General features: G+C 34.3%; 1 protein-coding gene across 1 annotated transcript; it reads left to right on the top strand.

The window, feature by feature from the left end:
• Window positions 1-9,037: 9,037 nt before the first annotated feature.
• On the top strand, window positions 9,038-10,564 carry LOC135128988 (uncharacterized). The gene is made up of 2 exons (XM_064056069.1): window positions 9,038-9,908; window positions 9,955-10,564. Exons 1-2 carry the CDS (start codon window positions 9,071-9,073, stop codon window positions 10,386-10,388), a joined length of 1,272 nt encoding a protein of 423 aa, XP_063912139.1. The 5' UTR covers window positions 9,038-9,070; the 3' UTR covers window positions 10,389-10,564.
• Window positions 10,565-12,987: the final 2,423 nt, after the last annotated feature.

Raw genomic sequence — 12,987 nt, 5'->3', positions numbered from 1 at the left:
TATTCCTCTTGTGTGGAGAATTTCAATTGACTTATTGCTCAAGTTTTTTCTAAACAATTGCTAGTCATTATGGAGATTGGTTTCCTCCAGTGCAATTTAAATCTGTGACACTACACTATTCCAAGTTTGAACAAACAAAATCTAACTTGACTCGGTATGTAACATTTGTTGCTTATTTTGTCACATTTTTCTTGCAAGATCTAGATTATAAAATACATTAGCGTGTCAAAATTAATTATTGATATAAAAATAACTATTATAAATCTCAGTCAAATATTTTCTTGTTACATGCTAAAACTTTAAAATTATCTTGCTCCTGCCACTTCCGGACATCCTTCACTAGAATGGCGATCCTTTTGATGATATTAGCTAAGCAGAACCACTAGATTGCTGCAACCACGCCCTGTGGACTCATAGAACGGTAAATCTTTTTGTTTCAAATTTGTTGCTTTTCAGAGTGACCTTATTTTGTTAACCGACTCCACAAGTAAAATGTGCTCGTTGTACAACAGTTCCAAGATATTTGTCAACTTTCGTTTATTTCCATTACAACAATGCGGAAAACCCAATGAAGCATCTTTCCTGTCTTCATACAAAGGAGTTATTGGCTCCTATTGTAAAGTAATAGGGAAATAAACTGGAAAACATCGAACCCGAATAAATTACTAAAGTTTACTGTACCAAAACACAATATCTGTTTTGTTTAAAATTGTGTTTCATATTTTACTGGATAATATTTTACTCGATCAACCCAAATTTTACAGTTGTTTAAAAGTATCCCATGAAGTCATTTAGATGGGTCCAATCGTATTTTGTGTCCTCTTTTGTCTGTTGGTAGTTAAGCTCCACCCCTCGGCTCACAACGAATAAAAAAAATTATCACAACTGAAATAGGCCGGGTGGGTGGGGCTTATATTTTTAGCCTTTTTTTCCTTAATGTGCGTAGCCTTCTTTTCACAAAATGGAACTTAGAACATGTTCGAAATAGTAAGTTTTTGAAGGGAAATATGGATTTTGCAATTACGCTCCGCCCCTCGGTCTGACAACGAATGAAAAATTCATCACAACTGAAATCGGGGTGTGTCTAGGTGGGGCTTAATCTTTGACTTCCTTTTTTAATTAATACCTACATATAGTTTTCTTTGAACAACACGATTATTTAAGAACATGTTTCACATGGTAATTTCTTGTAGTAAAGTAAGGATTTAGCAATTGAGCTCCACCCCTCGGATCACGACGAATAAAAAAATCGTTACAACTGAGAAAGGCGGGTGGGTGGGGCTTATATTTTTGGCCTTTTTTTCTTAATATACGTAGCCTTCTTGTCGTAAAATAAATTTTTGTAGGGACATATGGATTTTGTAATTACTCCCCGGTGCCTGGTGTGACAACGAATGAAAAATTCATCACAATTAAAATCGGGGCGGGTATAGGCAGAACTTACCTAATCTTTGGCTTTCTTTTTTACTTAGTACATATAGTATATAGTTTTATTTGAATAGTTCGATTACATAAGAACATGTTTCACATGGTAATCATTTCTTGCAGAAAAGTTAGGATTTTGCAATTAAGCTCCGCCCCCGCCCACGATGAATAAAAAAAAATTTTCACAATTGAGATGGGGCGGGTGGGCGGGGCTTATATTTTACTTTTTTTTTCTAAAACTATATAGTTTACTTTCAACAATAGAATACTTAAAATATCAATATTCACCCCCATCCAGACTTTTTCGGCAATACTGGTAAATCACTAGTATAGTACTTTTATACATTTTAGCAATCACGAAGTCACAAAAATCCCTAGTCTTCTTTTCGCAACACGAGACTTAAAACATGTTCAAAATGGTGAATTTTAATCCCACATTTTACCTCAATAATTTCTTTAATTCAGCTCTGAACATCTTTTTGTCTAAAATATGTAACTTTTCAAAGAGATCTTATTTTGTTAATAGACTCCACAAATAAAATGTGTTCGTTGTACCACTGTTCTAAGATATTTGTCAACTTTCAGATATTCCCCTTTAAAACAATGCGGAAAACTCAATGAAGCATCTTTCCTGTCTTCATACAAAGAAGTTATTGGCTTCTATTGTAAACTAATGGAGAAATAAACTGTAAAACATCGAACCCAAATAAGTAATTACAAGAGTTTAATGTACCACAACACAATATCTGCTTTGTTTAAAATTGTGGTTCACATTTTATACTGAATAATATCTTACTCTATCAACCCAAATTTTATTGTTGTTTAAAATATCGCATGTAGTTTTTACAAACCAGATGAATTCAATCGCATTTTAGGTCTTCTTTTGCCCTGAATCTGTTTATTTTCATTTGATAATAACCTCCTCGTACACAAATAAAGAAAAAAAAACCTACTTAAATACATTAGTTTTTGTTAATTTTTCATCTATGCACAAACCAAAATGTCGTAACTTGTTAAAATTTTTATACGCTGTTTTTGAAATACAGTTACAAAAAAATTTGAGCTGTCTGGCAAGCCTTTACGACATCTGAAAAACTTCCTTCTTGCCTTTTTTTTAATATAGGTAGTTTTCTTTTCACAAAAAGAAACTTACAATATGTTTAAAATGGTAAATTTTGATATGGAAATATGGATTTTTCATTAAGCTCCGCCCCTTAGTCCGACAACTAATGAAAAATCCATCAAAATTAAGATCGGGGCGAGTGTAGGTGGGGCTTAATCTTTGGATTTCTTTTTTACTTAATACATATATCTAGTTTTCCTCGAAAAACTTATTACTTAAGAACATGTTTCACATGATAATTTCTTGTAGAAAAATAAGTATTTTGCAATTAAGATGAGCCCTCCGACTCACGACGGATAAAAAAAATCGTCACAACGAAGATAGGGCGGGTGGGCGGGGCTTATATTTTGCCTTTATTTCTTAATACACGTAGTCTTCTTTTCACAAAATGAAATTTAAAACAAGTTCGAAATGGTACATTTTTGTAGAGAAATATGGATTTTATAATTGCCCTCCGCCCCTCGGTATGACAACGAATGAAAAATTCATCACAATTGAAATTGGGGTGTGTGTTGGTGGGGCTTAATCTTTGGCTTTCTTTTTTACTTAATGGCTACATATAGTTTTCTTTGAAGAACACGATTATTTAAGAACATGTTTCACATGGTAATTTCTTGTAGAAAAGTAGGGATTTTGCAATTAAACTCCACCCCTCGACTCACAACGAATAAAAAAAATCATAACAACTGAGATAGGGCGGGTGGACGGGGCTTATATTTTTGCCCTTTTTTTTCTTAATGTACGTGGCCTTCTTTTCAGAAAATGAAACTTAAAACATGTTCGAAATGGTAATTATTTGTAGGGAAATATGGATTTTGCAATTACGCTCCGCTCCTCGGACTGACAACGAATGAAAAATTCATCACAAATGAAATCGGGGTGTAGGTGGGGCTTAATCTTTGGCTTTCTTTTTTATTTAATACTTACATATAGTTTTGAACAACACAACTAATTAGGAACATATTTCACATGGTGATTTCTTGTAGAAAAGTAAGGATTTTGCAATTAAGCTTCATCCCTGGACTCACAAGGAATAAAAACAATCATCACAACTGAGATAGGGTGGGTGGGTTTGTTTTATATTTTGGTCTTTTTTTTTCTTAATACTGTTGCCTTCTTTCCACAAAATGAAACTTAAAACATGTTCGAAATGGTAATTTTTTGTAGGGAAATATGGATTTTGCAATTACACATAGTTCTGAACAACACAACTATTTAAGAACATATTTCACATGATGATTTCTTGTAGAAAAGTAAGGATTTTGCAATTAAGCTCCACCCCTCGACTCACAACGAATAAAAAAATCATCAGAAGGGAGATAGGGCGGTAGGCGGGGTTTATATTTTTGGCCCTTTTTTTTCTTAATGTACGTAGTCTTGTTTTCACAAAATGAAACTTAAAATATGTTCGAAATGGTAATTATTTGTAGGGAAATATGGATTTTGCAATTACGCTCCGCCCCTCGAACTGACAACGAATGAAAAATTCATTACAACTTAAATCGGGGTGTGAGTAGGTAGTTTAATTTACTTGGTACATATAGTTTTCTTTGAACAATACGATTATTTAGGAGCAGATTTCGCATGGTAATAATTTCTTGTAGAAAAATAAGGATTTTGCAATTAATTAAGCTCCGCCCCCGCCGCTTACGACAAATAATAAAAAAATCATCACAAATGAGGTAGGGAGGGTGGGCGGGGCTTATATTTTGTTTTTTTTTTCTTAATATATATAATTTTCTTTCAACAATAAAATACTTAAAATATCAATATTAAAATTAATGTGGGGACAGTCGACTCCTATCCAAACTTTTTCGACACCTCTGATAAATCACTAGTAGGTGTCGTACTTTTATAAATTTTAGCAACCATGAAGCCACAAAAATCCCTAGTCTTCTTTTCACAACATGAAACCTAAAACATGTTAAAAATGGTGAATTATAACTCCACATTTTATCTCAATAACGTGTCTAATTCGGCTCTGAATTCTGTAAATTTTCAAAGTGATCTTATTTTGTTAATCGGCTCCACAAATAAAATGTGCCCGTTGTACAACAGTTCCAAGATATTTGTCAACTTTTACTTTTTCCGCAATGCAACAATGGGGAAAACTCAATGAAGCATCTTTGCTGTCTTCATACAAAGGAGTTATTGGCTTCTATCGTAAATTAATGGGCAAATAAACTGGAAAACATCGAACCCAAATAATTACAAGAGTTTAAGTACCAAAACACAATATCTGTTTTATTTAAAATTGTGTATTGTGTATCATACGTATTTTACAGGATAATACTTTACTGGGTTCAACCCAAATTTGAAAGTTTCTTATTTTAATGTCCGTTATCTATTATTTACGATCCATGTGCCTTCCATGCACATTTTGTATCCCCTTTTGCCCTGAATTCATTTATTTTTCATTTGATAATAATGTACACAAATAAAGAAAAAAAATTAAACTACTTAAATACTTTTTAAAATACAGTTACAAAAAAATTTGAGCTGTCTGGCAAGCCTTTTTTTTTAATATAGGTAGTTTTCTTTTCATAACAAGAAATTTACAATATGTTAAAAATGGTAAATTTTTATAGGGAAATATCGATTTTGTCATTAAGCTCCGCCCCTCGGTCCGACAACTAATGAAAAATTCATCACAGTTAAGATCGGGCGGGGTTTCTTTTTTACTATACATATAGTTTTCTTCGAAAACCGTACTTCTTAAGAACATGTTTCACATGACAATTTCTTGTAGAAAAATAAGGATTTTGCAATTAAGCTCAGTCTTCCGACTCACGACGGATAAAAAAAAGTTGTCGCAACTGAAATAGGGTGGGTGGGCGGGGCTTATATTTTGCCTCTATTTCTTAATATACGTAATCTTCTTTTCATAACATGAAACTTAAAAACTTAAAAAATGTTCAAAATGGTAAATTATAACCCCACATTTTATCTCAATAATGTCTCTATTTCGGCTCTGATAATCTTTCGTTTAAATTCTGTAACTTTTCAAAGTGATCTTATTTTGTTAATCAACTCCACAGATAAAATGTGCCCGTTGTACAACAGTTCCAATAAGATATTTGTCAACTTTTACTTATTCCACAATACAACAATGGGGAAAACTCAATGAAGCATCTTTCCTGTCTTCATACAAAGGAGTTATTGGCTTCTATCGTAAACTAATGGGCAAATAAACTGGAAAACATCGAACTCAAATAATTACAAGAGTTTAAGTACCAAAACACAATATCTGTTTTATTTAAAACTGTGTATTGTGTATCATACGTATTTTACAGGATAATACTTTACTGGGTTCAAGCCAAATTTAAAAGTTTCTTATTTTAATGTCCGTTATCTATTATTTACGATCCATATGGCTTCCATGCACATTTTGTATCCTCTTTTGCCCTGAATCCATTTATTTTTCATTTGATAATAATGTACACAAATAAAGAAAAAAAATAAACCACTTAAATACTTTTTAAAATACAGTATTACAAAAAAATTTGAGACGTCTGGCAAGCCTTCTTGCCTTTTTTTTTAATATATGTAGGTAGTTTTCTTTTCACAACAAGAAATTTACAATATGTTAAAAATGGTAAATTTTTATAGGGAAATATCGATTTTGTCATAAGCTCCGCCCCTCGGTCCGACAACTTCATCACAGTTAAGATCGGGCGGGGTTTCTTTTTTACTTAATACATTTAGTTTTCTTCGAAAACCGTACTTCTTAAGAACATGTTTCACACGACAATTTCTTGTAGAAAAATAAGGATTTTGCAATTAAGCTCAGCCTTCCGACTCACGACGGATAAAAAAAGTTGTCACAACTGAGATAGGGTGGGTGGGCGGGGCTTATATTTTGCCTCTATTTCTTAATATACGTAATCTTCTTTTCATAACATGAAACTTAAAAACTTAAAAAATGTTCAAAATGGTAAATTTTTTTAGATTTTGCTCCTCAATCTGACAACGAATGAAAAATTCATCACATTTTATGTCGGAGCGCATCCTTGACTTTTTTTTCTTAATATATATAGTTTTCTTTCAACAATAAAATTTATACTTAAAATATCAATATTAAAATTAATGTGGCGATTATCGACTCCTATCCAGACTTTTTCGACACCACTGATGAATCACCAGGTGTAGTACTTTTATAAATGTTAGTAACCACGAAAACTACAAAAATCCCTTTGGCAACGATAATGATAAGTAAAATGCCAAAAAAATTATCATGAGTAATGATGCCAGAAGAAGAGTAGTAAGGTAGGTGCTTGTGGTACTCAAGCTCAACAGAGCGAAGCTTAATTCAGAAAATAGTGGAGCAAGAAACTTTGTGGAAACAATACGTGAGGGAAATAATAACTTGCACAATCCATTTGTCAATTCTTCAACTGTGTTGACCGCCGCTTGGTGTAATAACTGTTATGTGGCCTCACGAGAAAAAATCACAAGGGTTAAGGTCAGGAGAGCGAGACGGGCACTTAAGCCAACAATTTTTGAGTAAAATTTCAATGTTTTTTGTCTCAAAAACGAGAAAATTCGTTACCATTTTTTTAGGGACTCGTTGAATGTTTTAATTCGTTCACATGATCAACTCAATCTTAAAATAAAATAAAATAAATATCAACAGTGTGATTACTATATTTGCCAAAAAATGACAAACTCTGCTTAAAAAAAGGTTTTTGGAAAGTGACAAACAACTCTATTGAACGATGTAGTTAGTGTCAATCTTTAAAAGCATACAACTATTCCAAGAAAGTACTGACTATCGTCCTTCACAGCCATTTTTCTGGTTTTGTTTATTAAGGTCAATTTTAGCGAAATTCAGTTAGCGGATATCCTGTAAGGACTGATTCTTTCTTTATTTCTGTCGTCATTTTCTGCATTTAATACACTTGTGCAATCAGGCGGTTTGTTTCTCCAACAATCTAAAACAAATTTTGTTTATGATTGTATAGCAATCAACCTATTAAAAATTTAATCATTTTTTCCTAAAGCAATCTGTTTTTTTTTTTCAAAGGTTCTTCCTGTGAATTATTAATTTTTATGGATTATTCACCCAATATACGTACACGAAACTGCTACTTGGTTTTCACTGAACAAAACAAATATTTACATTTACTTAAAAGCTCGGTAGCGCAAATACGCTGTGTACATATACACAAAGTCTGAAGTAAAATCGATAAAAAGATAACAATGTGGTCACAACATCGACACCTTGTTTATTGATTTGAAATTGTTGTTATAAATGTTTTAAAACAGGATGAAACAACAATAAAACTTAAGGTTGGTTACGCTGTCCTAGTTAGGTTTTCTGTTCAATACGGTTGACAGCGACGAGATTGAATTAAATTAAATTAAATTAAATTAATTCTTTCTGGAAAAAAAAAACAAAGTAGTTTACAAAACTTTTTTTGAATAACGAGAACTCGCAAACTTCTAAGAATGCTACATTCAATCGGTCGTAATAAGTTTACCAATTTTTAGTTCCATGAAGTTGTACTCATAGAAACAATAAAATTAGAACAAGTAAGCCCTTGTTAAAAAAAAGCTAAATTTGGATATTCATTACCAGAGTTTAAATATAAACGACTTTACATGTTGCGTCAAGCTCCGTGTAACCAATTTACCATAACAGGATTCGCGATAAAAGGATAAAAGCACAGGATTCAGTATAACATAATTCGCTGTAATAGGATTCCATATAAGCGAAGGCAGGATTTTTTCAGATAAAGAAAATTCAAAATAATAGTTAATAAAAAAAAATTTGCTCATTGTGAATTTTATGTGAGTACTAACCACAAATACCGAACCACGTTTAAGACTTTGTGGGTGGTAATTAACAGACGACCTATTCTAGGACGTTCTTCGACCGAATCCGCAGTTTCTTGCGAGTTTCAAAGTCTGTTGAACACTCCATTTCCGCAGCGTAATTTTTGCGGTTCCAGCTTCATCTCAACTCATGCAATGGTAAAGTAATTTCACTTTTTTTGACACAATGCATGAATAAACATTTTTCTCTATGTTAAAACACTCACATGAAATGTTCTTCTTCTAAATAAGTATATAATTATAATACGTTGAGGTTCGTCACCACAAAGTGTGTCAGATCCCTAAATGGAAACAGGTTAACGTCCCATAAAATTTGAAACGAATTGGTTAATTAATTATCATGCTTATTTCTTATTAAACTACTTAAACTAGTCAACGGACGTACGCTTAAAGTCATTCGTAACGTAATTAATTACGATATCACGAAACCAAAGTATACTTCCCGTGACTCAAGCTAATAATCTGAATCAAGGTTGTCGAATTGACAACACAATCAGACAATCTCAACACCTTAAGGTCGCACCGCGGTGGTTTCCCCACCCCTTCAGCCGCTAAAATTCCATACAACAAACTAAGAAAACCAATCAAGCAAATCTTCACGCTTTAAATAATTTTACTATATATACGGCCGAACACTCTTCGACCAGTCATAAACGTTCTCGCATCGTTCCATTAAACCAAAACACAATGACCAAGTTGATCGTCTTCTTGAGTTTATTCCTTGCAGTCTTCGCCGAAGACGAACTCGCATCCCGCAAACCAGTCTATAAGTACCGATATGAAACCGAAGATGTCATGAAAACCGCCGCCTCCACAATCCCAGTGAGAGGATACCATGTGGTCGAGGGCGGTTACTACCCGGCCGCCGGAATAGGCTTGGGGGCTGGAGCGGGCGTCGGCATCGGGGGCGTCGGCGGCGGAATCGCCGCCGGAGGCATGGGCGGTATGGGAGCCGGAGGCCTAGGGTACGGCGGATACGGCGGATATGGCGGATATGGTGGCTACGGAGGATACGGTGGATACGGAGGAGGAGTAGGTCTCGGAGGAGCAGGAATAGGACTCGGAGGAGCTGGCTTGGGAGCAGCTAAATACATCGGAGGCGGCGGCCAGTTCATCGGTGGCGGTGCCGGACTCGGTGGTGCTGGACTTGGAGGTGCCGGGCTCATCGGAGCTGGAGGTGCCGGGCTCATCGGAGCTGGAGGTGCCGGCCTTATCGGAGGAGGTGCGGGTCTCATCGGCGGCGGTGGATACATTGGGGGACCTTTGATGCACGGCTATGGTGGCGAAATCGTTGACAAGAACGTCTTCAGCGGAGAGAAGAAGAACTTGAACGATGAAGCTTACGAAAAAGCTTCAGGTAAAAAGGGTGAAGAATTCAATGCTGGTAAAGAAGGTTTCAGCAAAGGAGTTGCTGCCATAAAGAACAACAAAGGGGAATCAGCTTATTTCACTGACGCTTCTGGTGCCAAAAAACTCGCCGAGGATGGCAAAACTTACTACGGAGGACAACACTTCGACAAAGAAGGTAAGTGAAAGAAATGTTAAAGTCTTTCGTAACGCTGTACCTACAGGTAAACATGGCGGTCAGTTCAATGAGAAGAAAGGACACAAGAAAGGTCATATGATCAAGGGCTTCAAATCGTCACACCACAAGGACGAAACCGGCAAAACTGAAGAGTTCTACGATGAAGAAAATGACGAAGGTGGCAATGTACATTTCAATGGTGAATATGGAAACTTTGGTGAAAAGGGGGCTTCGTCGTTCAAGGGTGGTCATGAGAATGGAGAATTTGCCCAGGGCAACCATAAGAAACAAGGTCATTTCGATAATGAACACTTTATTGATAACAGCAATGCTGGTCATGGCAACTATGGAGAAAAGAAATATGGTGGAAGTGGCGCTGTCTATGGTGTTAACAATGGTATTGACCAACACAGTCTTTTGGGACACCAAGAGAATAGTAAATTCTATAAACACTACCCCCATCATGTGCCTTTTTACTGATTAATTAGAAGCGGATTGTAGATCGTAAATATTTATTTTGTGTTACCATAGATGAATCTTGTCTTGTCTTTTTATATAACGAATGCCATGTTCTTGGTCTAATGTTCTTTATAATGATACTTATGTATTATTTGTACATTGTATATAATATATACTCGCAACGTCGAAAGCAATAACTGAGTTTCCATTATTCGCAGTAATCAAAGCATATAATAATAACCCCCCACTTCAGATAACTTACCAAGTAAAACAACATTAATTTATAAGTATCAGGATGTTGTTAAAATACATTAAAATACTAAATATTTCAACAATTTCTTCTATATAAACTTTTTTCCCAAGTTTATTACTACAATACACGAAGTAAGCAATAAATTTATGCTTCCCAAAATTTACAAAAAAAAAACTAGACGTGTGTTCGTATACTCTATTTTATTATAGTAATAAATTAATTACTATTATTTATACAAAAATAGTGTAACAAAAAGAAAAAACAGATTTTTAACATTCTTATATCACCTCCGAGCAACATGAAGCAAAATAATAAACCATAATCCCAGTGAACGTACAGTGAAACAGTATGGAACTAAACGGATCAAAGATGCAGAAGTGCGATTAAGAAAACATTTTAAATATTTCAAAATGTGGTGGTCTAATAAACTTACCTTCTGTGACAAAGAATAAATAACAATTACAAAGAAAATATCAGTACAAAGTACAATACGACGTATCCAACTTTTTCGAAAATTTATAAAATTTGATTTTGCGAATTATTTTTTTTTATGACAACCCCTATAAGTTAAAATAAAGATATATGTGTACTAAAGTAAAGGTAAGTAGGCTATTCGCAGTTTCAAGTGAATTTTTCCATTACAACAATTTGTTATTAACATTTTAGCAAGGACAAATATATTAATTTGAATAGGTGGAATCTAATACTAACAATAACAGTACTATATTCCCAAAGTTTCTGGAAAATTGGGTTAATCAATAAAATAAATTGGCTAATTCATAAATTTTTTTGAGTCATTCTGTATAAGCAGTTAACTTACAACAACAATGGACATCGAAATATTAAAGAAAACATTGGATTATTGACGGCTCCTCTGCTATCGAGGACTCGATTGTGCATTGATACGCACGTTTTATTCTAAGAAACCATAAACTCAGAACAGATAGAGGAGACGGCCGACGATCACAATTTACGATTCTTTCTGTTTGTTTGATAACTTGCCTATTTTTTTTTAATTAAAAAAAATTTTTAGTACTTTGTGGTTAAAGAAAACATGAGATTTTCTTAATATAAAAATAGTTCGTTCAAGGTTATTTACACCGCCTGAAGTATAATTCAACTGTTTCAACTTCTTCAAAAAAGTATAAAATTAAAATAACCCTTATAATTTAAAGTAGAGATATGTATGAATTGCTAAAGAGGTAAACCAGTAGTGTAAGGAAAAAAAATGGGTATATCAGAGATCGAACCCCGTACCCTTCAGATGTAAAGGTACTGCGGATGTCATTGAGCCATAGCCAATGTTTCGAATGGAACATATTATGTATTTAAAGAACAGCATTATTACGAGAAATATTGAATAATGAAAAAATGATAACATTAACACACAAAATCAAGGCAAATTCTCTCAGTGAAATCTGTACCTATACTGCAGTTTCGACAACTTTAGGTCTCTCATCAGTACCGAATACTTCAATGGAATGCAACACATGTATCCATTTTAATATGTACCAAGCAGTTATAAATAATAAAGACACCTAGATTATGAAAAAAAACTACTAAAATTTCCACAATAAACAATAGTTCTAATGTCATGGCCAACTAGAGACTTAGGTAGTTACTACGAGTAGCATGATAAGAGGGGGTGGATGGGTGGGGCTACGGCTTGCTTATAGGACTCTGTAGAAAAATGCTAAACTCAACCCCGCCCACCGGCTTTTTTCCATTTTACCAACATCTTTTATTTACTTTCAAACAGGGAATTAAATTTTATTTTGATAAGCAGTAGAATTTAAAATGTAAAACGAATTAAGTTAAAAGTGGCCACGCCCACCCACCACTACTCCGTTTTGGTCACTCATATTATTGGCCCTGTGAAAATTGAATTTCATGTTTACAAATAATAGAATGTAGGATTACATATTTTTTAATAAAATTCAGTCAAAATTAGCCCCGCCCACCCACCCGTTCTCTCATTTTTTGCCTTCTGAAATAAGAAGAAATTTTGGCAGATGATACAGCCTCTAAGAAAATAGAGGGTGGGTGGGCGGGGCTAATACTTGCTGAGATAACACTGAACAATGTTATGGGTAGTTACTAGAATGAAGAGGAGGTGTGGGGCGGGGTCGCTGCTTGCCTATAAGACTGTAGAGAATGGCTAAACTCAGCACCGCCCACCTACTTTACTCATTTCACTGACTTATTTTATTTATGTAAAGTAGGAATTGAATTTTATTTAGACAAGTGGTGGAATTTAAGATTTCAAACAAACACAAAAGTGGCCCCGCCCACCCACCCTTATTCCGTTTTGATCACTTATTTTATTGGCTCTGAGACAGAAGCTGAATTTTGTATTGACAAATAATA

This window comes from Zophobas morio, unplaced genomic scaffold, assembly GCF_036711695.1.
Source record: "Zophobas morio isolate AGI-343-1 ecotype UQ-CSIRO unplaced genomic scaffold, CSIRO_AGI_Zmor_V1 ptg000014l, whole genome shotgun sequence".
Taxonomy (NCBI): Eukaryota; Metazoa; Arthropoda; class Insecta; order Coleoptera; family Tenebrionidae; genus Zophobas; species Zophobas morio.
This window is presented reverse-complemented; position numbering and strand designations above follow the sequence as displayed.